This window comes from Mobula birostris, chromosome 4 (genome assembly GCF_030028105.1).
Source record: "Mobula birostris isolate sMobBir1 chromosome 4, sMobBir1.hap1, whole genome shotgun sequence".
In the NCBI taxonomy this organism is placed as follows: Eukaryota; Metazoa; Chordata; class Chondrichthyes; order Myliobatiformes; family Myliobatidae; genus Mobula; species Mobula birostris.
This window is the reverse complement of record NC_092373.1, coordinates 95,524,194-95,550,580: the sequence shown is the minus strand read 5'-3', so window position 1 is coordinate 95,550,580 and position 26,387 is coordinate 95,524,194. Positions and strand designations below refer to the sequence as shown.

Sequence of the window (26,387 nt, the reverse complement as noted above, 5' to 3'; positions counted from 1 at the left end):
CGGCTATGTGCAGAGCCAAAAGAGATGGGGGAGATTTTGAACAATTTCTTTTCTTCGGTATTCACTAAGGAGAAGGATATTGGATTGTGTAAGGTAAAGGAAATAAGAAGGGTAGTTATAGAAACATAGAAACATAGAAAATAGGTGCAGGAGTAGGCCATTCGGCCCTTCAAGCCTGCACCACCATTTATTATGATCATGGCTGATCATCCAACTCAGAACACCACCCCAGCCTTCCCTCCATACCCCCTGACCCCCGTAGCCACAAGGGCCATATCTAACTCCCTCTTAAATATAGCCAATGAACTGGCCTCAACTGTTTCCTGTGGCAGAGAATTCCACAGATTCACCACTCTCTGTGTGAAGTTTTTCCTAATCTCAGTCCTAAAAGGCTTCCCCTCTATCCTCAAACTGTGACCCCTCGTTCTGGACTTCCCCAACATCGGGAACAATCTTCCTGCATCTAGCCTGTCCAATCCCTTTAGGATCTTATACGTTTCAATCAGATCCCCCCTCAATCTTCTAAATTCCAACGAGTACAAGCCCAGTTCATCCAGTCTTTCTTCATATGAAAGTCCTGCCATCCCAGGAATCAATCTGGTGAACCTTCTCTGTACTCCCTCTATGGCAAGGATGTCTTTCCTCAGATTAGGGGACCAAAACTGCACACAATACTCCAGGTGCGGTCTCACCAAGGCCTTGTACAACTGCAGTAGTACCTCCCTGCTCCTGTACTCAAATCCTCTCGCTATAAATGCCAGCATACCATTCGCCTTTTTCACCGCCTGCTGTACCTGCATGCCCACTTTCAATGACTGGTGTATAATGACACCCAGGTCACGTTGCACCTCCCCTTTTCCTAATCGGCCACCGTTCAGATAATAATCTGTTTTCCTATTTTTGCCATCAAAGTGGATAACTTCACATTTATCCACATTAAATTGCATCTGCCATGAATTTGCCCACTCACCCAACCTATCCAAGTCACCCTGCATCCTCTTAGCATTCTCCTCACAGCTAACACTGCCACCCAGCTTCGTGTCATCCGCAAACTTGGAGATGCTGCATTTAATTCCCTCATCCAAGTCATTAATATATATTGTAAATAACTGGGGTCCCAGCACTGAGCCTTGCGGTACCCCACTAGTCACCGCCTGCCATTCTGAAAAGGTCCCGTTTATTCCCACTCTTTGCTTCCTGTCTGCTAACCAACTCTCCACCCACACCAATACCTTACCCTCAATACCGTGTGCTTTAAGTTTGCACACTAATCTCCTGTGTGGGACCTTGTCAAAAGCCTTCTGAAAATCCAAATATACCACATTCACTGGTTCTCCCCTATCCACTCTACTAGTTACATCCTCAAAAAATTCTATGAGATTCGTCAGACATGATTTTCCTTTCACAAATCCATGCTGACTTTGTCCGATCATTTCACCACTTTCCAAATGTGCTGTTATCACATCCTTGATAACTGACTCCAGCAGTTTCCCCACCACCGACGTTAGGCTAACCGGTCTATAATTCCCCGGTTTCTCTCTCCCTTCTTTTTTAAAAAGTGGAGTTACATTAGCCACCCTCCAATCCTCAGGAACTAGTCCAGAATCTAACGAGTTTTGAAAAATTATCACTAATGCATCCACTATTTCTTGGGCTACTTCCTTAAGCACCCTGGGATGCAAACCATCTGGCCCTGGGGATTTATCTGCCTTCAATCCCTTCAATTTACCTAACACCACTTCCCTACTAACATGTATTTCACTCAGTTCCTCCATCTCACTGGACCCTCTGTCCCATACTATTTCTGGAAGATTATTTATGTCCTCCTTAGTGAAGACAGAACCAAAGTAATTATTCAATTGGTCTGCCATGTCCTTGCTCCCCATAATCAACTCACCTGTTTCTGTCTGCAGGGGACCTACATTTGTCTTTACCAGTCTTTTCCTTTTTACATATCTATAAAAGCTTTTACAGTCCGTTTTTATGTTGCCTGCCAGTTTTCTCTCATAATCTTTTTTCCCCTTCCTAATTAAGCCCTTTGTCCTCCTCTGCTGAACTCTGAATTTCTCCCAGTCCTCAGGTGAGCCACTTTCTCTGGCTAATTTGTATGCTGCTTCTTTGGAATTGATACTATCCCTAATTTCTCTTGTCAGCCACGGGTGCACTACCTTCCTTGATTTATTCTTTTGCCAAACTGGGATGAACATTTGTTGCAGTTCATCCATGCAACCTTTAAATGCTTGCCATTGCATATCCACCGTCAATCCTTTAAGTGTCATTTGCCAGTCTATCTTAGCTAATTCACATCTCATACCTTCAAAGTTACCCCTCTTTAAGTTCAGAACCTTTGTTTCTGAATTAACTATGTCACTCTCCATCTTAATGAAGAATTCCACCATATTATGGTCACTCTTACCCAAGGGGCCTCTCACGACAAGATTGCTAATTAACCCTTCCTCATTGCTCAAAACCCAGTCCAGAATAGCCTGCTCTCTAGTCAGTTCCTCGACATGTTGGTTCAAAAAACCATCCCACATACATTCCAAGAAATCCTCTTCCTCAGCACCTTTACCAATTTGGCTCACCCAATCTACATATAGATTGAAGTCACCCATTATAACTGCTGTTCCTTTATTGCACACATTTCTAATTTCCTGTTTAATACCATCTCCGACCTCACTACTACTGTTAGGTGGCCTGTACACAACTCCCACCAGCGTCTTCTGCCCCTTAGTGTTACGCAGCTCTACCCATATCAATTCCACATCTTCCCGGCTTATGTCCTTCCTTTCTATTGCGTTAATCTCTTCTTTAACCAGCAACGCCACCCCACCTCCCCTTCCTTAATGTCTATCCCTCCTGAATATTGAATATCCCTGAACGTTGAGCTCCCATCCCTGGTCACCCTGGAGCCATGTCTCTGTGATCCCAACTATATCATAATCATTAATAACAATCTGCACTCTCATCCACCTTATTACGAATGCTCCTTGCATTGACACACAAAGCCTTCAGGCGCTCTTTTACAACTCTCTTAGCCCTTATACAATTATGCTGAAAAGTGGCCCTTTTTAATGCTTGCCCTGGATTTGTCGGCCGTTTTATGGAAAGTATGACAATTAAAGAAGAGGAAGTACTGGAAGTTAATGTGGAAATAGCAGGGGCTCTGACAGAAATATTTTAAATGTCATTAGAAACGGGGATGGTGCTGGAGGATTGGCATATTGCTCATGTGGTTCCATTGTTTAAAAAGGGTTCTAAGAGTAAACCTGGCAATATTTGGCCTGTGAGTTTGACGTCAGTGGTGGTTAAATTGATGGAAAGTATTCTTAGAGATGGTATATATAATTATCTGGATAGACAGGGTCTGATTAGGAACAGTTAACATGGATTTGTGCGTGGAAGGTCATGTTTGACAACTCGTATTGAATTTTTTGATGAGGTTACTAAGAACATTGACGAGGGTAAAGCAGTGGATGTTGTCTATATGGACTTCAGTAAGGCCTTCGACAAGGTTCCACAAGGAAGGTTAGTTAGGAAGGTTCAATCGTTAGGCGTTAATATTGAAGTAGTACAATGGATTCAGCAGTGGCTAGATGGGAGACGCCAGAGAGTAGTGGCAGATAACTGTGTGTCAGATTGGAGGACAGTGTGTAGAGGTGTGCCTCAGGGATCTGTACTGGGTCCAATGTTGTTTGTCATATATACTAATGATCTGGATGATGGGGTGGTAAATTGGATTAGTAAGTATGCAGATGATACTAAGATAGGTGGCATTGTGGATAATGGAGTAGGTTTTCAAAGCTTGCAGAGAGACTTTAGGACAGTTAGAAGAGTGGGCTGAAAGATAGCAGATGGAGTTTAATGCTGAAAAATGTGAGGTGCTACATTTTGGTAGGACTAATCAAAATAGGACATACATGGTAAATGGTAGGGCATTGAAGAATGCTGTTGAATGGATGCTGTTGATGTTGAAGAATCTAGGAATAATGGTGCATAGTTCCCTGAAGATGGAATCTCATGTGGATAGGGTGGTGAAGAAAGCTTTTGGTATGCTGGCCTTTATTAATCAGAGCATTGAGTGTAGGAGTTGGGTTGTAATGTTGAAATTGTATAAGGCATTGGTGAGGCCAAATTTGGAGTATTGTGTACAGTTCTGGTCACTGAATTATAGGGAAGATGTCAATAAAATTGAGAGAGTATGGAGGAGATTTACTAAAATGTTGCCTGGGTTTCATCTCCTAAGTTACAGGGAGAGGTTGAACAAGTTAGGTCTTTATTCTTTGGAACGTAGGAGGTTGAGGGGGGACATGATAGAGGTGTTTAAAATTATGAGGGGGATTGAAAGAGTTGACGTGGATAGGCTTTTTCCATTGAGAATGGGGGAGATTCAAATGAGAGGACATGAGTTGAGAGTTAAAGGGCAAAAGTTTAAGGGTAACATGAGGGGGAACTTCTTTACTCAGAAAGTGGTGGCTGTGTGGAACGAGCTTCCAGCAGAAGTGGTTGAGGCAGGTTCGATGTTGTCATTTAAAGTTAAATTGGATAGAAATATGGACAGGAAAAGAATGGAGGGTTATGGGCTGAGTGCAGGTTGGTGGGACGAGGTGAGAGTATGAGTTCAGCACGGACTAGAAGGGCCGAGATGGCCTGTTTCCGTGCTGTAATTGTCATATGGTTACATGACTGTGAATGATTAAACAATGTGTTCAATAAAGACATGAAAAGTACAATTATTTGTGTGTTATTAGTTGAGGCAGAATTTGTTGGTCTATTATTGTGACAGGTGAAGGTCAGACCACATTTTATGAGTAATTAATGCTGAATACCAGGTAACTGCAAATGATTCACAAATGTTTTCTTGCAACTGTATATTAGTATTTGGATAGATAAGGACTAAATAGGGATAGTCAGCATGGCTTTGTGCATGGTAGGTCACATGAAACCAATCTTATAGCTTTTCAAGGAAGTTACCAGCAAAATTCATAAAGGCAACACAGTGGATGTTATCTACATGACTTCATCGAGGCATTTGAGAAGGTCCTGCATGAAAGGCTGATCAAGAAGGTTCAGTTGCTTGGCAATCAAGATGAGGTAGTAAATTGGATTGGACATTGGCTTTGCAGGAGAAGCTAGAGAATGGTTGTAGATGGTTGTCTCTCTGACTGGAGGCCCGTGACTAGTGGAATGCTGCTAGGTCTGCTGTTGTTTGTCATCTGTATTAACGATCGGATAATAATGTGGTTAACTGAACACTATCAAAACTTGCAGTGGGAAAATGAACTGAAAAAATGGCAGATGGAATTAATGCAGACAAGTGTGAGAAGTTGCACTTGAGGACCAGCCAGGGTTGGTCTTAAGCAGTGCATGGTAGGGCACTGAGGGATCAGGGGAATACAAGTCCAAAATTCATTGAAAGTGGTGTCACAGCTAGATTGGGTTGTAAACAAAGCTTTTGGCACATTGGCCTTCATAGATCAAAGTATTGAATACAGGAATTGGAATGCTCTGTTGAAGTTTTATAAGACATTGGTGAGGCCTGACTTGGAGTATTGTGTGCTGCTTTGGTCACCTACCTACTGGAAAAATGTAAATAAGATTGAAAGAGTACAGAAAAAATTTACAAGGATGCTGCCAAGACTAGAGGACCTGGGTTAAAAGGAAAGAGGAAGTACAGATAGGGTAAATGCAAGCAAGCTTTTTCCATTGAGGTTGGGTGAGACTAAAACTAAAGGTCATGGGTTAAGGGTGAAAGTTGAGATATTTAAGTGGAACAAGAGGGGAAACTTCTTCACTCAGAGGACAGTGAGAATGTGAAACAAGCTGCCAGTGCAAGAGGTGCATATGATTTTGATTACAATGTTTAAGAGAAGTTTGGATAGGTACACGGATGAGAGGGATATGGAGGACTATGGGCCAGGTAAGGGTCAATGGAACTAGCAGTTTAAATGGTTTGGCACAGACCAAGTGGGCCAAAGAGCCCGCTTTTACATAGAAAATAGGCGCAGGAGTAGGCCATTTGGCCCTTCGAGCCTGCACCACCATTCAGTATGATCATGGCTGATCATCCAACTCAGAACCCTGTACCTGCCTTCTCGCCATATCCCCAATCCCTTTAGCCACAAGGGCCATATCTAACTCCCTTTTGTTTTGTAGTTTTCTATAACTCTATAATTGATGTAGAAACACAGAAAACCTACAGCACAGTACAGGCCCTTCGGCCCTGAAAGTTGTGCCGAACATGTCCCCACCTTAGAAATTACAGGGCTTACCCATAGCCCTCTATTTTTCTAAGCTCCATCTACCTATCCAGGAGTCTCTTAAAAGACCCTATTGCTTCCGCCTCCACAACCGCAGACGGCAGCCCATTCCATGCACTCACCACTCTCTGCGTAAAAAACTTACCCCTGACATCTCCTCTGTACCTACTTCCAAGCATCTTAAAACTGTGCCCTCTTGTGCTAGCCATTTCAGCCCTGGGAAAAAGTCTCTGACTATCCACACGATCGATGCCTCAATGATCTGATGACCTGATCATTTCAATTCATCCTGCAATAGTTTTGCCTATGTCCCTACATAATTATCTGCTCTCATCTGTGCCTCTGTGGACAACAGCTCTTCTTCCTCATATCACCAATATACTGTAGATGATAAATACAAGGACATAAAACCTTGAGGTTCCTCGAATTCTACGCAGTATTTGTCAATAATCTCTTGTATTGAACCTTCTGGATTTTCCAGGGGGAGCATTGTACAGCTCTCTCCATCTCCTCCATCTGAATTTATCAAGCAGCGTAGAGTCGAACAGCATGGAAACAGGCCCTTTGGCTCAAATTGTCAATGCTGACCAGGATGCATGTCTAAGCTGTGTTTGTCCCATATTCCTCTAAGCATTTCCTATCCAAGTACTTGTCCAAATGCCTTTGAAATGTTTTTATTGCATCTGCCTCAACCACTTCCTCTGGCAGCTTGTTTCATATACCCACCACCCTCTGTGTTAAGTTGCCCCTTACATCCCTTTTAAAAATCGTTCCCTCTCACCTTGCAGTTCTTGATTTCATTTCCCTTGGAGAAAGACCTTGACCATTCATCTGACGTGCATCCCTCATAAATTCATACATCCCTATACTTCACTCTCTGGCCTTGTCTCATTCAGTTTGCATTAATAACTGTAGAATTGAAGAAGAATACAATTCATCAGGAAGTCAGTTTGTTCATGGGGAGCTATCAATTTACTACATTGGTGTGATTGCAGGATTATTGCATGTAATCTCATTACTTCAGACAAACAGTTACTCGCTTTAAGACAATCATCATATTGAAAACTACTTGTCCAGATTTATTTACAGATAAAACTAAGTACAAATGCATTCAGGTAAAATGCAGCCCAAAAAAAACACCAACTCTTCATTGGCTGCTTAAAAGCACCCCCTCACGGCAAACCTGTAATGACACTAAGTGCCAGCATTTTGTAGTCACCATTCATTCCCCAATGCAGTGGGGACACTTAACTGAAGACAACAAAAGATTCCTTGAATTATAAGGGCATCATTTGGTTAATACAGAAGCAAGGCATCTGCTCTGAATTAGCCAAAGCAACAAAAAAAACATTTTACCATTTGATAGTAACACAATTGCAAAATAGACTTTCTGTTTGTATTTACCCAAATGTCCCTTAATGTAATTCACTTAACTCGGTAAATCAAAGTGCTAACAGTTTCAAGATGCAAGTAGTGGTGGCAGGAACAAAGATTCCAGATACAGACGTATGACTGACATACAAATATTTGGACAAAGGTAAACACTTAGTTGAGTTCCAGCTGCAGACTCTCCATATTATCCTTCAAACCCACAGGGGAAGGTTCAGCGCAGCAGCCATCCGAAAGCAGTATCAGCTATGCTCCGCAGTCACATGCTCCCCAGGCACATGCTCCGCATTAATTGTAGCTCACATGCTTTGTATTTTTCCCTCTATCCATTCTTACGGTAAAAGTCAGTTTCCATTCATAACCACAATTCAGGTCATTTAAAATTTTTCATAGAAACTAATTTGATAATTTAGATACAACTAAAAGGTTGCAAAGAGAAGTTCAACTCCACATTAAACTTTATGCATATCACTCATACAGATAAAATCAACAAAATAACTGAAGTAAAATGAAAAATGTTACAGCAGCAATACATTATCATGGCTTGCCTTGTACCAGACAGACATGTGTAGTAAGCCCATGGCTTCATATTAAACAAGTGTTTCTTTTTAATAAATACCCACCCACTACAGTTCAGAAATTTCATTTAAAATACAGGCCTGCTCATCTAATCAAAGGTGTAGGCCAAGGTAATCATGTTTGTTCTCATCTCTTAGCGGATCTATGAACAAAGATTTGAGCAGTTGACTAAGTGAACTCCACTGGCACAGATGGTGAATATGTGACACTCCCTTCCTCAACCACTCCCCCCCCTCCCCATACACACATATACATATATACACCCTGTTCCAGGAGTGCCCTTGAACTTCAGATATTAAATGGGAAACATGTCAGATGTTGACTTATTTTGGACCTCACCAGGATAGCTTTTATTTACTGTATCTGGGGAATTTCTGAAGAGCTTTTCCAGAGAAGGTTCACCAATGTTAAAAGGTGCTTAGTACCACTCCCCAGAATGGACAAGCAAATGGCAAGGTGATTGAAAACAAAACTTGAGTGTGTGTTTAAATTCCAGCCCTGTTCACTAATTAGAGCTCAAGTTGTGAGAAGCTCAAACATGAACTCATTAATCATGTAACTTGTGCTTACAATGTAAGTGACTTGCTTTAAGTTCTGGGCATTGAATGTGCAGTATACATTTGAAATGGCAAGCACCACTAGGCTTGAGAGATAATCTTTCTTTCAAAAGTGAATCGTTACATAGATCACCAAATGTGTACAGCGCCCTTGAGGAATATATCTCAAGTTTAAAATAGGATTGTTCCAGACCAGAAGGAATGTGTACTTTGAAGCCTATTTTATACAGTTAATTTGAAATGGCAGCAAACAGAAAATGAATTAATGCACTGTATTTAGGCCAGAGATGAAAAACGAGTTCCTATTATGTAACAGTTTACAACCTAGTCAACTAAAAGTGCTGTTGGGCCAGTGGACCAGGAGTGTGATCAGTTGAAGAATCTCTTATTTTCTTTATGTAAACATTGATTTTTGAATCTCACCTATTGCTCCTGTGTAGCTTAATACAGTGATCTAGGTACTGCCACCCTTAATCACCCTACAATCTATTCACACACTCATGCCCAACCCCATTCCGTTTCAGTCTGATCCCCGGTCATGCTGTAATAATAAATACCTTTGAAACCTGAGCTTTGCATCATCTGATCATGGGTAATTTAACACTGCAGATTTTGGGTTTAAAATTCAACTATTAAAATGATTGAATTATGGCCAAACACTCCCAAACTCCTTACCCATTCTGACAGTAAAGTGTACACAGCATATTACAGTAAAACACGGACAAGTGACATCACTATACAGATTATTAAGACATATATATACAATGATTATTCGGCCTCATGGCTTCTTCTGACTAGCAGTTCTTTCTTCTTTCCCTTGGACTACTGCATATTGCTCCTTTGACTGCCTGGAACTGGAAAGGCTGTCCATGGCTAATTATGCAGCTCCCTTTGGTTTCCAAGATATAAACTCCTGTATGTACCAATCAACCATCGAGTGGTTTGCCCAGATATACCATAGTCACTTCAGTATTTCCATAAACTGCAGAAACCGCTGGATAAAGACATGCTTTCGGTAAGCCTCGGAAAGCTACACCAAGGAACTCATAGCCTCGTTCAAATGCTAAAGTCTTGTCTTCCATGTCAAGAATAACACGTATTCTTTCACCAATCTGTGAAGGAAAAAAAGACAGTAAAGAGTTTTAATAGCACAGAACTTACCAAAATATATTGAAAATTCATTTCTAATTGAGAGTCCATAATGAGTTGTGGAAGTCGAATCCGGATAAAGTTACTCAGAGACCGTACAAGTACAAACTTTTTATTCGAAGCACCCGGGGGCTTACTCAGTTAGTCGTTCAAACAGGAACAGTCTGTTTCTGTGACTGTTCCTGCCCGATCCACCAAACTAACAATTCCCCCTACAACACAGATATACTTCTTCAGGTACCTCCCACACAAGATCGGCTGGAGTCAAAGTTATCCACTACATGACAGCCCCGAAAGACAAATTACAAAATAGGCATAATGGTCAGAACATACAGAAACAGGCTAGAATGGTCCTATCTCTACACATGAGTGCACAAGGAGATAAGCATCCTGAAACCCTAGCTAGCTACCTTCAAGAAGAAATATGGTTCAGCATGGCTTAGCACATCTGTTGATCATCAGCGGTTTCTTTCAGAAAAACAGGCTGCTATTGTTTAACGAAGTGTTAACCCTTTTACATACTTCATCAGAGTAATGATAGGACAGAACACAAACAGGCTGGTGAAGCAGCGAGACTAGGCTCCTTCACGTGCTAATCTAACTTGCTGCGCTACTTTCTTTGGTGGTGAGGTCCACTCTCTAGCAAAGGGATTCCTTCAACATTTCCTGGTAGATTTATTTGGTAGCTCTTTTTGTTTATGCCCACATAGACCTGGCCCCTCTACATCTCATCACTCCTTGCAGAAAACTTCCACTCATCTATTCGGAGTCTAGCTCCTTCAGACCTTACTGCCAGTTATAGCTTCTTAGTTCTGACATAATCCAAGTAAATCCATTCTGCAGCTAATCTAGTACTTCCATAAGACTCTAATGTTAAAACCAACCCCTGGTGCTGTACCTCAAACTCAGCAGGGTCAGTGAATTAATAAAAATCTGGTGAGTTTAATCCACCTCCAGTTCAGAAAAACGGTGGTATCATATTGCAATAGGTTTACTTGGATTTTGAAATGTCAAGTATTTCCTTTAAAAGATCAGGTATTCAAGCTGAGAAGTTTGTAGTAAAATATAGAAGTGTCAAATTAAACAAAAGTATCTTGTTTTTCCTTCTCTCATCTTACAAATCTCTTGGTTTGACTTCTCTCCCTTCAATATAACTAAGCAGGATCTCTGTTGGAAGTGATGAAACCAAACAGCAGTAAAACTTCAATAAAAAACTTCAGATTTTTCTCCATACTGTAATAGGTGCAATGTCGAAGAGGCCCCTGTTTTGGTCCTGCCCGCGGCTTGATAAATTTTGGAAAGAAGTATTTCAAACTTCCTCGGAGCTTTTTATCTTTTAGCACTAACACTCAAACAACAGGAAGCTAAAAGGTCTACACCAGCGATTAGATGTGCTAAAAGTGGAGTAGTATCTTCAACAGAGGAAATAAACGAGACATTCAAGAATTACTTTAAAGAACTGTATACAAGTGGCTCAGTTCCTTCTGAGAATGACTTCACAAATTATTTTTTTTTTTAAAAAGAGGACTAGACCTCCCTACGTTGTCGTTAGAGGACACCAAAACTCTAGACTCTATTACACTGGATGAGCTACTTAAAGCAGTCAAAGCTACAAATAAGGGCCGTACGCCAGGTATAGATGGCATACCTGTGGAACTTTACCTAGCACTTTGAGATATTCTTGGACCAGTATGGTTAGAAACATTAAATTATGCTTTTGGAAATAGCGCTTTCCATAGAGATCTAAACCCCTTGGAGTGTGCCAATTACCGTCCAGTGTCATATATCTATGATAAATTAAACTCCCAGAAATATATGCCCACATCAGGGATGAAAGCCTGAGATAAGGACATATCTGAATTGGGACAAGACTTAGACTGGGATGCGATTTGGGATAATGCTGCCGGTGCTTCGAAAAACCCAAATCATCGGTATATACACTTGAAATCTTGTCATAGAGCATATCAAACACCGAGAATAAGACATCAAATGGGACTGGTTCACTGGCTTTGGAGCTTTTTGGACATTTCTTACCTGGAACTTTCATCAGCAAGAGTAAATGATGCACGACCAAACAATCTTAATGTGGACAAATTTGATATCTAACTTAAAAGATCTTTTGTTAAAATAGGAATGTTTTGTCTGTGTATTCACTACTATTCAGTTGGTTGGTGGAAGGGAGAGGAAGGGGGAATGGTGACGAAGGTTGGGGGGTGGCTAGGTTAAACAGTCAAAATGTAATTGGCAATTGGTTGTATTGAATGTAATTTGTTGGTGTTGTAATAAAAAATTAGTAACTTAAAAAAACTTTCTCAGAGCTTTTTAAAGTAAACTTTAACCCTCTGACTGCCTTGTTTGCCATTGTTGGAGGAAATGATTTTACTCTTGAGCCGAATGATTTGCATATTTTGGTTTTTATTTCTCTTTTAGCCAGAAGAGTTTTGTTGCTTAAATGGAAATGTGCCACTCTGCCTACCGGTGCCCATTGGCTGATTGATGTTATGTCATGTTTAAATCTAAAGAAGATTAGGTGTTCTATTTCTATACCTGGACAAGGTTTTTTCACATTGTGGGGACCTTTTTGGAACTACTTTCACAATTTTCGCCTTGTTCAGCAATGATGATGGCTAATATATGTCTGAATTTACGACTACATGTCCAAGACATTTTTTTTCTTTTCTTTTAACCAAACAGCTGTTTTTTTTTCTTTTTTTGTCATGGGGTTTTGATTTTGCTTTACATTAGAATAAAATATACCTTTTCAATATTATGGTTGATTTACTATACATAGTTATGGGGCATCTCAACCTTGTTTCTGTTTCCATAAATCATAATGTATTTTGTATTAGTCTATGCAAGTAATTAATAAAAATATTGAAAAGAAAAAAACTGCCTCACCACTGGATATTTATAATTAAACTGTATTAATAAACTTGGCCCTCCCATACCTCAGGCAAAGAAAAACTAAAAGTTTTAAACAGTATACTAGTAATACAATTAAAATTCTTCATTTACGAAGTCAAATCAAAGCAGTTAACATCCTAAATAAGTTTCATCAAATCCACCTCTGCTTATGTAGACACAAACACCCTATCCTCATCCACTCCTCCCCAGATGATGGCTAGAAGCGCAAGTTTCTGGTTTAACCACAATTTTTTTCCACATTTAAGACCACAGGACCTTCTAAGATATTAAAATTTTAACAGAACTTCAATTGTATAAATGAAGAGACTAAGGCAGTAAAAAGTAACATCAGGGAATAAGTGACTAAAGCACTTAAGTGCATATCTATGCCCACTTTTGCCAAAATATAAAATTTGGTGGTAAATTAACGAGATGGATAGTTTGGGATTGTCTGTACTTGCAGCAGATGGAGCAAAATAAGGGAAAAATTACAAGGCAAGCTTCTCTGAAAGTTGACAAACAAGTAGATACATCCATTCGACGATTTTACTGCACTGGTTAATTAGTTAGAAAGTATACAAACAGAGTTAGCAAGGAATTAGAGATACAAATAATATGCTGGACTTCACTGCTTGCTGAGATTGTACAGGGCTTTGGAGAGATGGTATACTTACCTTGTACTCAGTCCCAAGTAGATTCACTAATTTTAAAAAATGCTAGAAACACAGGTCAGGCAGCATCTGTAGAGAGAGAAAGAGTTCAGTTATTGTTTCAGTTTGAATCAATAACTATTTCTCTCTCCAAAGATGCTGCCCAATGTGCTGTTTCCAGGAATTTCACTTTTTATTCCAGATTTCTAGCACCTGCATTTCCCTTTTGTTTTAATTGTTCACTAATTCCTACAATGAGAGGAACTGAAAAAGATTGACCTACATCCCGCGATGTTTGTGACCTGGAGCTGCAGAGTGCAGGAGTAGGGGCATAATCTCAGGATGAAGCAGTCACTATTTAAGTCTGAAATGCGAAGAAACTCTTCTTAGTTAAAGTTTGTTTTTAAGGAGCTCTGTACATCCCTGGTCATTATTTTACTTACTGGAATTCATTGCCTCAGACAGTTGTGGAGGCAAATTCTTTGGGTATGTTTAAAACAGAAGTTGATAGGTTCTTGATTAGTCAGGGTGTCAAAGGTTCAGGGGAAAAACAGGAGAAAGGTGGTGGCATCAATTATTAAGGACCCCCATCTCCCAGGTCATGCCCTGTTCTCATTGTTACCACCACAGAAAAGCCAGTGATCCAGGACATTGCACCCATGAACACTACCTCACTATCTTTTATTTCTGCACTTATTTAACTATGTAGTATATATGGATATTGGTGTGTATGGGGTGTCAGGGAGGGGTAGCGCCTCTGGTGGGGGAACATGCCGCATCCTTTTCAAGGTGGTTAGTCCACCTTTGGTCCCACCTGGAACTCACCTGTGGCTCCCCGTAGCTGTTTGCATGCGACAGCGGCCACACCCTGGGCAACAGTTTTGACAAGCCGGCTAAACCAGGTGAGGGTAGCCGACAGGTCTCAAACCCTCGGTGTGATAGGGAGTTGTCTATCCCAGCATGTGAAGACAGACTCCGGCGGATTGAATGGACCAGACCAATGGAAGGTCCGACGGTCAAGAAGGCTGTCTCCGCAAGCGTCGTGGAACGTGTAGAGCAGGACAAGACACAGAAGACGTCCTGGTCATCCACTGCGCCTAGTCCCATCTCCAGCCATCTAGACTCTAGACTCTGTCTTGTCACTGGACCCAGATGGGAACTGGGAAGAGAGAGTGAGGCTGACGCTGCGCAACTCTCCCTCACTTAAATCCAAATCACGCGCTAGTCTCGACACCATCATAATGGTGTCGAGGTCTTCATCGACGTCGACAATGAACGAACACTATATATGGATACTTACTGTAATTCAGTTTTTATTATTATATGCTGCATTGTACTCCTGCTGCAAATACAACACATTTCATGGCATATGCCGGTGACAATCCACCTGAATCTGATTGGGGTTCAGCAGGATAAAAACTGAGCGGCCACGATGGGTTGAACGGCCTAATTCTATTCCTAGGTCTCATGCTGTTGAAATGGAGAAAGAAGCAGGTCTTTTCTCCTGTGAGCCAGCCCTGTTACTCAATACAATCATGGCTAATCCTCATATCCCTGTGATCTCCCCTTCCTGTCATTTGCAACTAGAAATGTAACCAGCATGTTGAAAACCTTCAACAACTTTGAGAGTACAACTCTCTACCATTACACATTCCACAGGGTCACCAACCACAGTGAAGCAATTCTTACCACAGTCTATATGGACAAACCAAGGCTCAGGGAAGCACTCCCCAGTACCCTAGCCCCTGCCAGAATTTGGCAAGTTTCAATTAGATCCCTTCTCTTTTAAACTCTAGGAAATATAAATCTGTTATATACACTATTACCCAATGAATTCTCTCTGTACTTCCTGTTTGGTAAGTATATCCTTTCTTGAGTGAGGAGACTAAACTGCCCACATACCATTTACCATATTGTTTGCTGCACTGTATATTTGCATTCTGTAACTGGCGTACAAATCTCATCAGCATTTCCAAATTTAACAACATTCAATGACACACCATCTTGTTATTTCTATCGAAACTGGCAACCTCACATTTACCACATTGCACTACATCTGTCAAGTATCTAAAGTCAACTTGATGCCTTTTTGCATTCTTCTCACAATTCATAACCCACCCAGTTTACTGTTGTTAGCAAACTTCAAATTATTCAGTACAGGATATACATACTGGTCCCTGCAATGCCCCATTAATTACCACCCATCACCATGAAAGAGACCGACTTTTTCCAGCTTTCTAACCAACTCTCATTCCATACCACCAGTATCAAGTGCTGCAATTTACAGAATTTATTGAGAGGAGATATTAGATATTTGATGAAAGTCCAAGTACATCACACCCACAGGCTACCCCTTAATTATTTAACTGGCAACACCCTCAAAAATTCTGGTTTATCAGAATTATTTCCCTTCCAGAAATTCACATTGACATTACCTAATCCCAGTGATGTATTCCCAACTCCTATCATTTCTTTTACAATAGCCTCCAGTATTTTCTCTGCAAATGATATTGGATTAACCTATTTTCTCCCTTTTCTGACTACACTTGGCTTCACTAATCTTTCTTTACACATTTGTATAAACTTGTACAGTTGACTTTATATCCACTGGAAATTTACTCTAATTTTATTTTTGATCTCAAGCAATCTTTTTAGCATCTTCTGCTGAAATATAAACTGTTCTTAATCCCCAATATAATGACAATATTATGCAACTTTGTTTTGGATCTATTGTTATCTCTTTTGTTAGAAAATTTTCTTCCCCCTTAATTAGGTCCAGGTCTGTGCACTGTAAGTCCCAGTGACTCTGTGGCATCAGTTGCCTTGTGATGCAGATAAAAGTTGGTATCTGCCTTTGCCCTATGTAAAACAACTGGGCCACACCCCTAGTTACATAACATTAGTGAAGCACCTTTTGAGAAAGGTCAGATCATCACATCAACTGGAACTGCAGCACATTAACTAAATTCACAGTGAACATCTAGTCATGGAGAAGGCTGAATAAACAATGAGCTTCAGTAATGATTATAAAGTTTTAGAAATCAAAAGGAAATTCCACTGATCTAGAATTTGGCCAACTTGCCAATTGTGAACTCTTCAGCTTGGAATTAGGCTCAGGCTTTGTAGAAAGTCAATCTTATTCCTTCTATGGAGCAGTCAATGCTTCCATGTATAAAGATTCTGCAGTATGAACAGGTATACTTCAGTAGCTGATGTCAGGGATGACAGACGAAATATTACATTCATACTTCATGGATCATGCTTCGTGAACCATTACAGAGTTTAACTGCATCCCATTACTACTTGATAGGACCCTATAAAGGGAATTTTAATATCCAACCCATGCTGTGTTTACCTAGAGGTGTTTAATTTAACCGTCTAGGCTCTTCAGTATTGTTGCTCACTAAGGCAATAAAGTGCTTGCTCTTCATCCTCCCTATATCATTGGTGCATATGTGGATCATGACAATTAGTTTTTTCCCTCCAAGTTCCTCTTGCCCCTCACTCTAGTGAAATTGATAGCTTGTTTGACATCAAATCAGTCATAGAAAGTGGAGGGTGGTAGGCAAAACCAACCAAAGACACAAGATCAGCTATGCTACTAAAGACCAAATTACGCTGAAAAGGCTATATGGCCTATTTCTTACATTCATTTTCACTCCAGCACACAGAGATGGTAATAAAGTTAAGGGTCTAATGAAAATGGGGAATTTAATAAGTAAAGCACCAGCTTTAAAACTGGATGCAACAATTTGGGGAAATGGGGATTAAGCCAATAAATCCATTATACCTGAAAGCCTGCAACACAGAGCTAGATACACAACAAAGAAATTTAATGTGTTATATAGTCTTTCAATATTACTTCATTTCTGGGACAACAGAAAGCTAGGAAATAGCCAATGTAATGCAATTGTTTGGGCTGGATGGGGGGGAGAGGGTGACAAACAGTTGTTGGAAAGAATCCATTAAGGACATAGGTACAAGTCATCTAGAAAAAGATTAGCCTCCAGTTAATCTAGTTTTATGAAAGGCGAATTTGTAAGGGTAGAAATGGCAATGGCAAGAGAATTTAAAAAATCAATTTTCAAATGGCACTTGATAGAGGTTTTTTTTTCTTTTACACTCAATACAGCAGCACAGTAATGTTACAGTTAGTGCATCAATTAACAGTGCCAGCTTCCCCAGATTGGGGTTTGATTGCCACTGCTGCCTTAGGGGGTTTGTCTCCATGACCACGTGGGGGCTTGGGTTTCCTCTCACAGTCCATAGGCTTAGGGTTAGAGCTAGTGAGTTACAGGCATGCTACGTGGACGCTGGAAGTGCGCCGATACCTGTAGACTGCCCAGTACAATCCTCACTGATTTGATGCAAATAACACATTTCACTGCATGTTTCCATGTACGTGTGACAAATAGAGCTAAAGATGGGCAATATATTGGGTCAGATAGAGGAATAGTTAAAAGGTACATAGAATAAATTATGTTTCAGGTTCATAACCCATGACAATTTTATATTACAAGGATCAGAATGCAACCAATTACTGATGACAAAGCTGGGTGGGAAATGCCTCACTGCTGTGAACCATTAGATGTGGCTGTTATCAGTACTGCTGTGAGAAAGACATTCCAAAGGACACAGACAGGTAGGCCTCTGCGTTTGTGTGCTGTCTCTCTTTCTCGATGATGTCGGAGGATGTTACTGTGCTTCTGCGTTTATGGACTGTGGACTTTCAGACTTGTGGTTTGTATATTCTGTGTTTTTCACCCAGTCCTTTTCCGTTTTGTTGTGCGAAGGAAGGGGTTTTGGGGATTGTGTTCCTGTTGCATGCTGTTAGTTTTTTTGTTGGGGGGAGGGGTTGATGTTCTTGTTGCATTTTGTGCAGCAAGGGAGAGGGTCTTGGGATCCATGCTCCTGTTCTGAGCGAGGGGGTTTGGGGTTCACGATCAGGATGCCGTTCTGTTTTGTGCAAGAGGGTGGGTTTGATGTTTCTCTCTGAACGACTTTCATGTTCTTTCCTTGTTTTGTGGCTACCTGGAGAAGGTGAATCTCACAATTGTATATGGACACGTTCTTTGATAAGAAATGAACCTTCAAACTGCACTTGTCAATGCTCTCTCTCTCGCACGCTGAGACAAGTTGGATCCTAGAGACCATCTTCCTTGGCTGGAAATTCCAGAACTATTTATTATTTATTATTCATTGAGACACAGATTGGGACAGACCCTTCGGACACTGCCCAGCAACCCCCAATTTATCCCTAGCCTAATTACAGGACAATTTACCAACCGGTACATCTTCTGTCAGTGGGAGAAAACCCACACGGTCACAGGGAGACTTCTCTCTCACAGCTTCTCTCCTCTCTCACAGCTTCTCCTCTCTCTCTCTCTCTCTCTCTCTCTCTGGTGCCATGGTCTTCCGACCTCCCCTATCAGATTCCTCCTCCCAGCCCTCTATTTCTTTCACCAATCAACTTCACAGCTCTACTTTATCCCCCATCTTCTGGTTTCATCTATCACCTACCACCTTATACTTCTTCCTCCCCTCCTACACTTTCTTAGTCTAACTCCTTCCCCCTTCCTTTCCAGACCTAGTGAAGGGTCCCAGCCCAAAACATGACTGTTTACTCTTTTCCATTGCCTGGCCTGCTGAATTCCTCCAGCATTTTGTGTGGATTGCTTCAAAAGAACAATGGAGAAAAGGATGCAGGACTATTTACAATGTTAAAGGTCATATTAAAACTTAGAGGTCATTCAAGCTGCTCCTTTTTCTAATTATATCTAACATCTCCTAGCATGTTAACAATCTGTATTGTGTTCTCTCCTTCCACCAAACTAAAGATACAAAAGCTTGGAATCATGCCCAACCAGACTCAAGTACAACTTCTTCTCTCTGTTATAAGAGTCTAGAATAGATCTCATGTGGTAAAGATGAACTCCTGATCGCTAAAGGTACCTCACAGTGGGTCTTTGCACCTGATTTATCCAACTGCCCTGCAACTGTAACATTTTACCCTTTGTACTTCCACAATGAGGTTGTGTTTGAAAAGATCTGACTGGATGTCACACAAAGTCTTTCCACTGTATTTCACTACATGTGACATTAATAAACCAATTAAGCAGTAATTAGCATCTAAACTGCAAGTTAAAGGCAGTTCTGCAAATAAATATCTTGTGAAAAGTTAGCCCTTGATAAATCATTCAATCCTATGTGTTACGTACCCTGTAACTGGGTTGCCAAACCTGCAGAAATGGATCACTCAGTTGGAGTCTGGATTACTAGAACTAAGAAAGTTTTATTAAAGAAACAAGCAACACAGTACTCTAATCAAAAGGATAATAAATGCAACAGTTCAGCAATGATAAACACACATGTACACAGAATGAAGATAACAGGATCAATCAAGCTCTATCGTTGTCTAGGGGTAAATGACCAGTTTCATAGTGACGCAAAGTTCAGTTCAATTTAGTTCAGTTCAGTTCGCAGTAATCACTGCCATGGCGATGGACAGTGGGGGGGAGGGGAAGGAGAGAGCGAGCAAAAACGAATGAATATTCAAAACGGCTTCCACACAGACCTTCGCAGTCAGCTTTCGGGCGAGTCCTTTGTGATGTCATCTGAGGTCACCGACCGTGACCCCTCCGTTTCCAGATACGATCGTTTCCCTGCGGTGAACCTGGCACCCAGGCAAGGGTGGACACACACCAGGTTCCCGCCAATCGTGCCTTTCCACCCTGTGCGTCTATGGCCTGGTCCCGCAACCGGCCTTCCAAAACTTCCCACCAACTTGTGAGAGACGCAGCGCTTCCAGGGTCTCGTTACCTCGGGTGTCTTGCCTTAGCGAACCTGTCCCTTTTTATCCCCCTGCTGGGGTATCGCCTGTCCATCACTTCAAACAGTTCAGGGTTCAAAGGGGGAGCCAATCTTGACAGCTCTCCTTCCCCTTCATTAACATCTCCAAATGCTGCTCCATTGTTTTCCTTATCTCTCTCTCTCCTGAAGACAAGTGGCAGACCAACTGCTGATCCCACTGGTGCCAGCACAGGACAGCTACATCTTAATCTATGTGTATTCTTATCACATATGAAAGCATCATAAAAGGGAGGGAATTAAATCACAGAAGAGACTAGAACCAGTGTTTATGGTGTTAGGGTACAACCTGCAGCAAAAAGGATCATTTCATCGCAAAACACAAATTGCAGAGAATACAACCAGTGTCTGAGTTAACATTTCAGATCAAAGCCAAAGGTTCTTTGGCCTTAACTTTGTTTAGATCTGGCCTAATCTGCTGAGTGTTCCTCGCATTTTATCTCTATTTTAGATATCTGGCAACTGAAATTTCCCTTTGATTTTCAACCAACGTCTTAATTTGAACCCGCCTTCTACTTGTGCAGCTCAGGCTCCTTTTGGATAATCCAGAAATGGCTATCCGTCAGCTTATTCTTCACCTTAGTTTGTCTGCACATTCATGAACAGATACCAGAACCAAGTACTTTGAACTCAGTGGAGACTGAATAGCTTAAACAAGGCTCTTCTTTCTCTTTAAGCCCAAGGGGATAGTTAAAATTACTGTGGCATGTGACAGCATTTATGTGGGAAGAAAAAGTGGTACACACTCAGAGACAAAACAAAGCAGAACATAACAGTCACTAACAAATATTCAGAGTTCTCTGCTCTGAAAATGGTAAAACTGTGTTATTTGGAGCAGTTCTGGTACCAGAAAGAAAGAAATGGGGGGATACAACAATATGATTACTCGATGGAAGAGGTCTGTAAGCGCACAGAGCATAAGAGCCAGAGGCAAAGTAACCTGCACTTTTGTAAGCTGTTCCTATCACTCAACTCTCCCCCATTCACAAACTGGTCACAGCCTTCACTTCACACACTCACAGTTAGCAATCTGCAATAACCTGAAAGTGTTATTTTCACATCAAATCTGAAAGCCGTCACTTTCACCATTGTGTCAGTACTTTAGAGGTAGGGCCTGGTGACTTTCTTCTGACCAAATCAGCGTCATCAATTAGTTGTCAAGTATGTTAGCAAATGAGGGACATTTGCAGACAAGTTAGCTCCTCAAACACAAATTCATTTCCCTCCAAAGCAATTTTTCCTTTATTATCTTTTTATTAAAGAAAGTGAACACTAACAACAATGACCTTGAGGCTGGTTTTACTGGAGTGCTAAATTCATGAACAAAATTACATGGCACCCAACCAAAAGAAAGTTTTGATCTGAACAAAGCTCCACTATTAGTATTAGTAATGCAAACTCTATCAAACCAGTTTTCATCATTACATAAAGGAATAGAGAAAATTACATGAAGAAACAGCTTTTAAATATCTATGGATTTTTTATATAAAAAGCATATTGGGATGACTAAAGCAGCTGTTCTTTAGAAAAGTGACAGACGGATACCATTAATAGAGTCTAGGAGGGAAGCTGAATTACAGGTGACCAGATATGCAACTTAAACACTGTGCTTTTGGATAGATATAGAAATAAAAATCCACATTGTAGGTGCTTGACATCGCCATTGCAAGGACTGGTCACACACCACCTCATCACTGATAACAAATTTTTCATATTTGTGGTGAGATAGACATAATTTTGGTTTATTCTACAGTAGTCACATATGCAATTTATTCTTTTTTCACATTAATAACTGTGACATGCAGAGATTTAACAGGAAAAATTAGCACATAGATCAAGTGAAGTCTCAATCCTACTTGGGATTTAAAGCAAAACTAAGATCAAAATAGCTATAGTTCAAGTTTGTAACAAATTGCATAAGCCTCCAGAAATCTACCCACATTGACAAACTACTGTAAAGTTTGAGATCAGACATGCTTGCACAGGGAGAAACTGCAAGGCTATGGGGAAAGTAGCAAAGAGCAAATAGTAGGACAAGCTTGATGGACCTACTGGCCTTCTCTGTGCTTGACACAGTAACTTGTCCAGCGTGACAACTCACTCATACATTTCTCAAGTGGAAGTTTGATGACAGACACATTCTTTGATGAAAACAGGTAAATAGTTTCACCCAGATCAAATCAATTATAGTTTGGGCCACAACTAACAGAGTGGGAGGAGCTAAAGATGGCGCCAGAGGTTTTTACACACCTAGGCTGCTGCTTCTTATCGTGTCCATGGACAGTCTACACATGGCCCAGCCAGAACTGGACATTTTTGCGCCTTGCTGTTGAATTCAGCAAGATCTGCAACAGTACAGGGTTCCTCTAGCGATGGGCATTGCAGGAGATGTTGCATAGTTGGTGGCTCAGTTCTACATTCACAAGTTGTCGGGCTGGTTGTATATCCCCATTTGCTTAGTGACACCTTTGAACAACTTACACCAGTCCTAAGTCTGTTAAGGAACTTCCAGGTCGCCCAGTTGCAATTAGCTCCTGGGGGAAAGCTTTCATCCGGTGGAATTTCCATCGTTGGAGGTTGTTTGAGACTGGCGAGCTGGTCTTTCCACAAGGCGATGCGGGCTTCAGGTGGGGTTGATTGTAATGGAACAACACTGTTCATGAAGCTCTTCCTTGACTTTAGGCGGCTGGGTGTAGGTGTATGACCTACACCCAGTAGAGGGTGCCTCTCATCTGATGTGTGACGGAGTTGTTCTTTCTTGCTGGCTACCATTCTTCTTATATTGGGGGAGCGATACCCGCCTGGATATATAGGCTGTTGGTGTTTGTTGGTCTTAAACAGCCTGTGATAAGTCTGCAGTTTGCATTCAGAACGGCATCCATCTTCTTAGCATGAGTAGATCTTTCCCATGCAGGGCAAGCGTATTCAGCAGTGGAATAGCAAAGAGCAAGTGCACTGGTTCGCAATCTTTTCGAGCTTGCTCCCCATTTTGTGCTAGTGAGCTTATTCAGGATGTTTTCTCATGCGCTCACTTTTGCCTTTGTCTTATTGATGTGGTTCTTGAAAGTGAGGCATCTGTCAAGTGTGACTCCTAAGTAGATAGGATGCTTGCAATGCGTCAGTGTTGCTCCACATCAGGTCATTTTAAACTGCTGTTTGGCTTCACGGTTCCTGAGGTGGAATGCACAAACTTGCGTCTTGGGGCCAAGGTAGAAGTGCTCACTTCGCAGCCCTGTTTCAACCAATTCTACCACCACTACGCACAGCAAGGAGTGTATTCAACACCTGGGCAATTTCAAAGGTTCATTTATTGACAGCGTCTGCATGTACAATACAACTCTGATATCCGTCTTCTCCATTCTTCATATTCACTCGACAAACAGTTTAAACCTTCTGTTCTCGTGTCTTTTTTCCTTTTCAAGGTGGCTGGCGTCCTGTCAGAGTCCATGATTTACAGATGCACTCAAACTACGCGTGCTCTTCATGGGTGGTGCCGATCTCGTTCTTGAAACTCTCCAGCAGCAACTTGGAAGATGCACACCTTCCAGGTACGCACCTGAGGATGACCCAATTCCTCGTCGATGGAAGCATCACAGGAGAATGACACATCAAGACAGCAGGCGCAGCTGTAGGGAGCCCCTACACCCGAGCCATCTCCACCGATGGTGAAAGAGTCTGCTGATACTCAGGGGATATCGAAAAAGTTACACTGCAGACCGTAAAATCAAAACAGCTCTCTTTGTGGCACGAGCGATATCTCTCTCGCTCTCTCAGCCTCATTAGCAAGAGAGAGCCTGTCTGAGATGTCTAAGTGTTGAGATGGTCAGTAGTTTTGGATGGACCCTAGATCGTGGTACCTGGAGGCTTTGCTATTGCTTACATGGTGGGGGGGGGGGGGGGCTGGAACGTGGAGCAAGGGGGAGGATTGATGTTTTGCTGCTGCTTGTGCATGGGAGGGGGAGCGGAGCTTTGGGGTTCTAACACTTTTCTATCATTCATTCTTTGGATTTACTTTTTCTCTGTTTTGTGGATGTTTATGAAGAGTAAACATTTCAGGCTGTACACCGTATACATTCTCTAACATTTAATTGAACAGAACAAAAGAGAGAAATAGTTTCCTATCAGGCTCCCTGTGCCGTTATCAGGTCCAAAAGCAGGCTTATTAAGAATGACTAGCCCCATTACAAGCTGCATACCAGCCCGGAACTCTGGGTGCCATTCAAATTCTTTTTAGTAGGTCTCAACGGTTTTGTCCTCGTGAACTGACCACCATTCGCCATACCCACGTCCCCCACCTCTCTGCACGCTAGCCCCTCTTTCCCCTCCAACTCCCCGGTACCTGGTACTTGGGCGCGTTATTGCATTGCGGGAAGTTGCCGGCCGACTCTCCGCCGTGCAGGAGATTGTTATCCACCAGGTTCCAGCCCCAGCTCTGGTCATCGCCACCCAGCAGGGCCACGTAGCCCTGGCACTGGAGGGGGGCGCGTTTAGTAGCCACGCCAATGACAGCCACGGTGCCCAGCGGGCCCTCCCACCAGATCTCCCAGACATGGCGGCCTTCGCTGAAGCCGATATGGGCGCGGGCGCCGTCCGTGCTCTGCGCGATGGGGTTGCGGTGCAGCGTGAAGCCGTTGCGCTTGATGTAGACGTTGCGGGAGCAGTCGGCGGCACTCCAGGCGTGGCGCAGGGCCCGGGCCTTGGCCTTGTAGCTGCTCACGTTACACAGGATGTCGGAGCTCAGAGCCTCCTCACTTAATAAGCGGCAGCACACGCTCCGCCACACCTCACTGTTCTCGTCCGCCTGCAGGCACTGGTGCCAGTGACGGCACACCAGGCCGCAGCTCAGCAGGTCGGGCAGGTCTACGTAAGACAACAGCAGCTCCAGCACCCGGGCCGGCAGCTTCCCTGCCGCCATCTTTACCTGGCGCCGCGCGGCGTCATAGCGCACGTAATCCGGCGGATCACGTCATGTCCACGCACACAGCGGAGCCAGTGCAGCGCGAGGATCCTGGTGGGCGCGGCCGATGACGTTACTCGGTGATTCCCGGGCGCTCGAGGTTGAATGTTTGCATTGCTTTGATGATCGAGTGTCCGTTCACTTGCCAGTTTATTAGGGCGGTGATGTGCTGACCTCTGCAGCAACGTGGTCCGCCATCTACTTCGTTTCAGTCAGTGGGACTGCACTTCAGCCAGTTATGTAACCTGGGCGAAATGCAGATGTACTCCCCAGTGCAGTATCAGCGGGGCAATCCGACAGATTGTTTGTTCATCCAGATTTCAGCAGCTCCATCCTATCTGTTTAGTTGAACTCTCGCTCTTCTGATTCCAGTGTTGCTACTATTCATCAATGTTTCTCATTTGCAGTTCGCTCGAGTAAAGGTGCTATCCAAACTTCTTCAAAGCTGAGGGTGCCGGCTACATCGATCCCCTCCAGGCTGTGCTGTAGGGTATTTCCATTCTCCACCTCAATTATATCTGTCCTCACTTTCCTTCCTATAGCTCCCACAATGAATTATACTAGGTATACAGTGTACATCTTCAACAGGATTCCACCACAGAAACATTTTTTCATCTTTCATCATCCTGAAATGACCGTTCTCACTCGAACTTCCACCAATTACTTTCCTTCTGATGGCACTTTCCAAGCAATTCAGTTGTGGGCTAACCATTCAGTGTTATTATATTCAGTGCTTCCCGTGTGGTCCCCTCTACTTTGGAAAAAAACAGATACTGATTTGCAAAGCACCTGTGTTCAGTCCAGTCTCCAGTTCCTTTAATCCTCCGGGTTACTCTGAGACTGAACTTTCCATCGTCAGCCTCCCTGTTCTAACGATGCCCATGCTAAGTAGAACAGGACTCAAACCAGTAGCGGTTGGTTAGACCTGATATGCAGCCTGATGCCGGAGAGACGCAGCAGGCTCCGTCTGCTTCTACCCCTTCCTCCCGCCACCCTACCAGGGATAGGATTCCAATTGTCCTCACCTACCACCCCACCAGCTTCCGCGTCCAACACTAAATTCTCCAGAACTTCT

At 42.3% G+C, this 26,387-nt stretch overlaps 1 protein-coding gene and 1 long non-coding RNA gene across 3 annotated transcripts in view; one reads left to right on the top strand and one right to left on the bottom strand.

Annotated features, from left to right (window-relative positions):
• Positions 1–26,387, top strand: part of LOC140196505 (uncharacterized) — a 122,180-nt gene that overhangs the window by 79,102 nt on the left and 16,691 nt on the right. Inside the window, exon 3 of one of the 2 annotated variants that reach the window (XR_011885724.1) lies at positions 18,009–18,130. The exons of the other annotated variant lie outside the window; for it this stretch is intronic. This is a non-coding gene — a long non-coding RNA (uncharacterized lncRNA). The remainder of the gene's footprint in view (positions 1–18,008; positions 18,131–26,387) is intronic. 2 annotated transcript variants of the gene reach the window in all.
• fbxo45 (F-box protein 45) lies at positions 7,308–25,289 on the bottom strand. The gene is made up of 2 exons (XM_072255818.1): positions 24,695–25,289; positions 7,308–9,897 (listed from the first exon to the last, which is right to left on the bottom strand). The coding sequence occupies exons 1-2, from the start codon at positions 25,268–25,270 to the stop codon at positions 9,712–9,714; spliced, it is 762 nt and encodes a 253-aa protein (XP_072111919.1). The 5' UTR covers positions 25,271–25,289; the 3' UTR covers positions 7,308–9,711.

Excerpts from the sequence above, each read along its gene's own strand:
- fbxo45 (XM_072255818.1), bottom strand. The coding sequence starts at position 25,270 with ATGGCGGCAGGGAAGCTGCCGGCCCGGGTGCTGGAGCTGCTGTTGTCT. Across the intron at positions 9,898-24,694 it reads ATAACGCGCCCAAGTACCAG|ATTGGTGAAAGAATACGTGT; the intron begins GTACCGGGGAGT and ends TTTCCTTCACAG.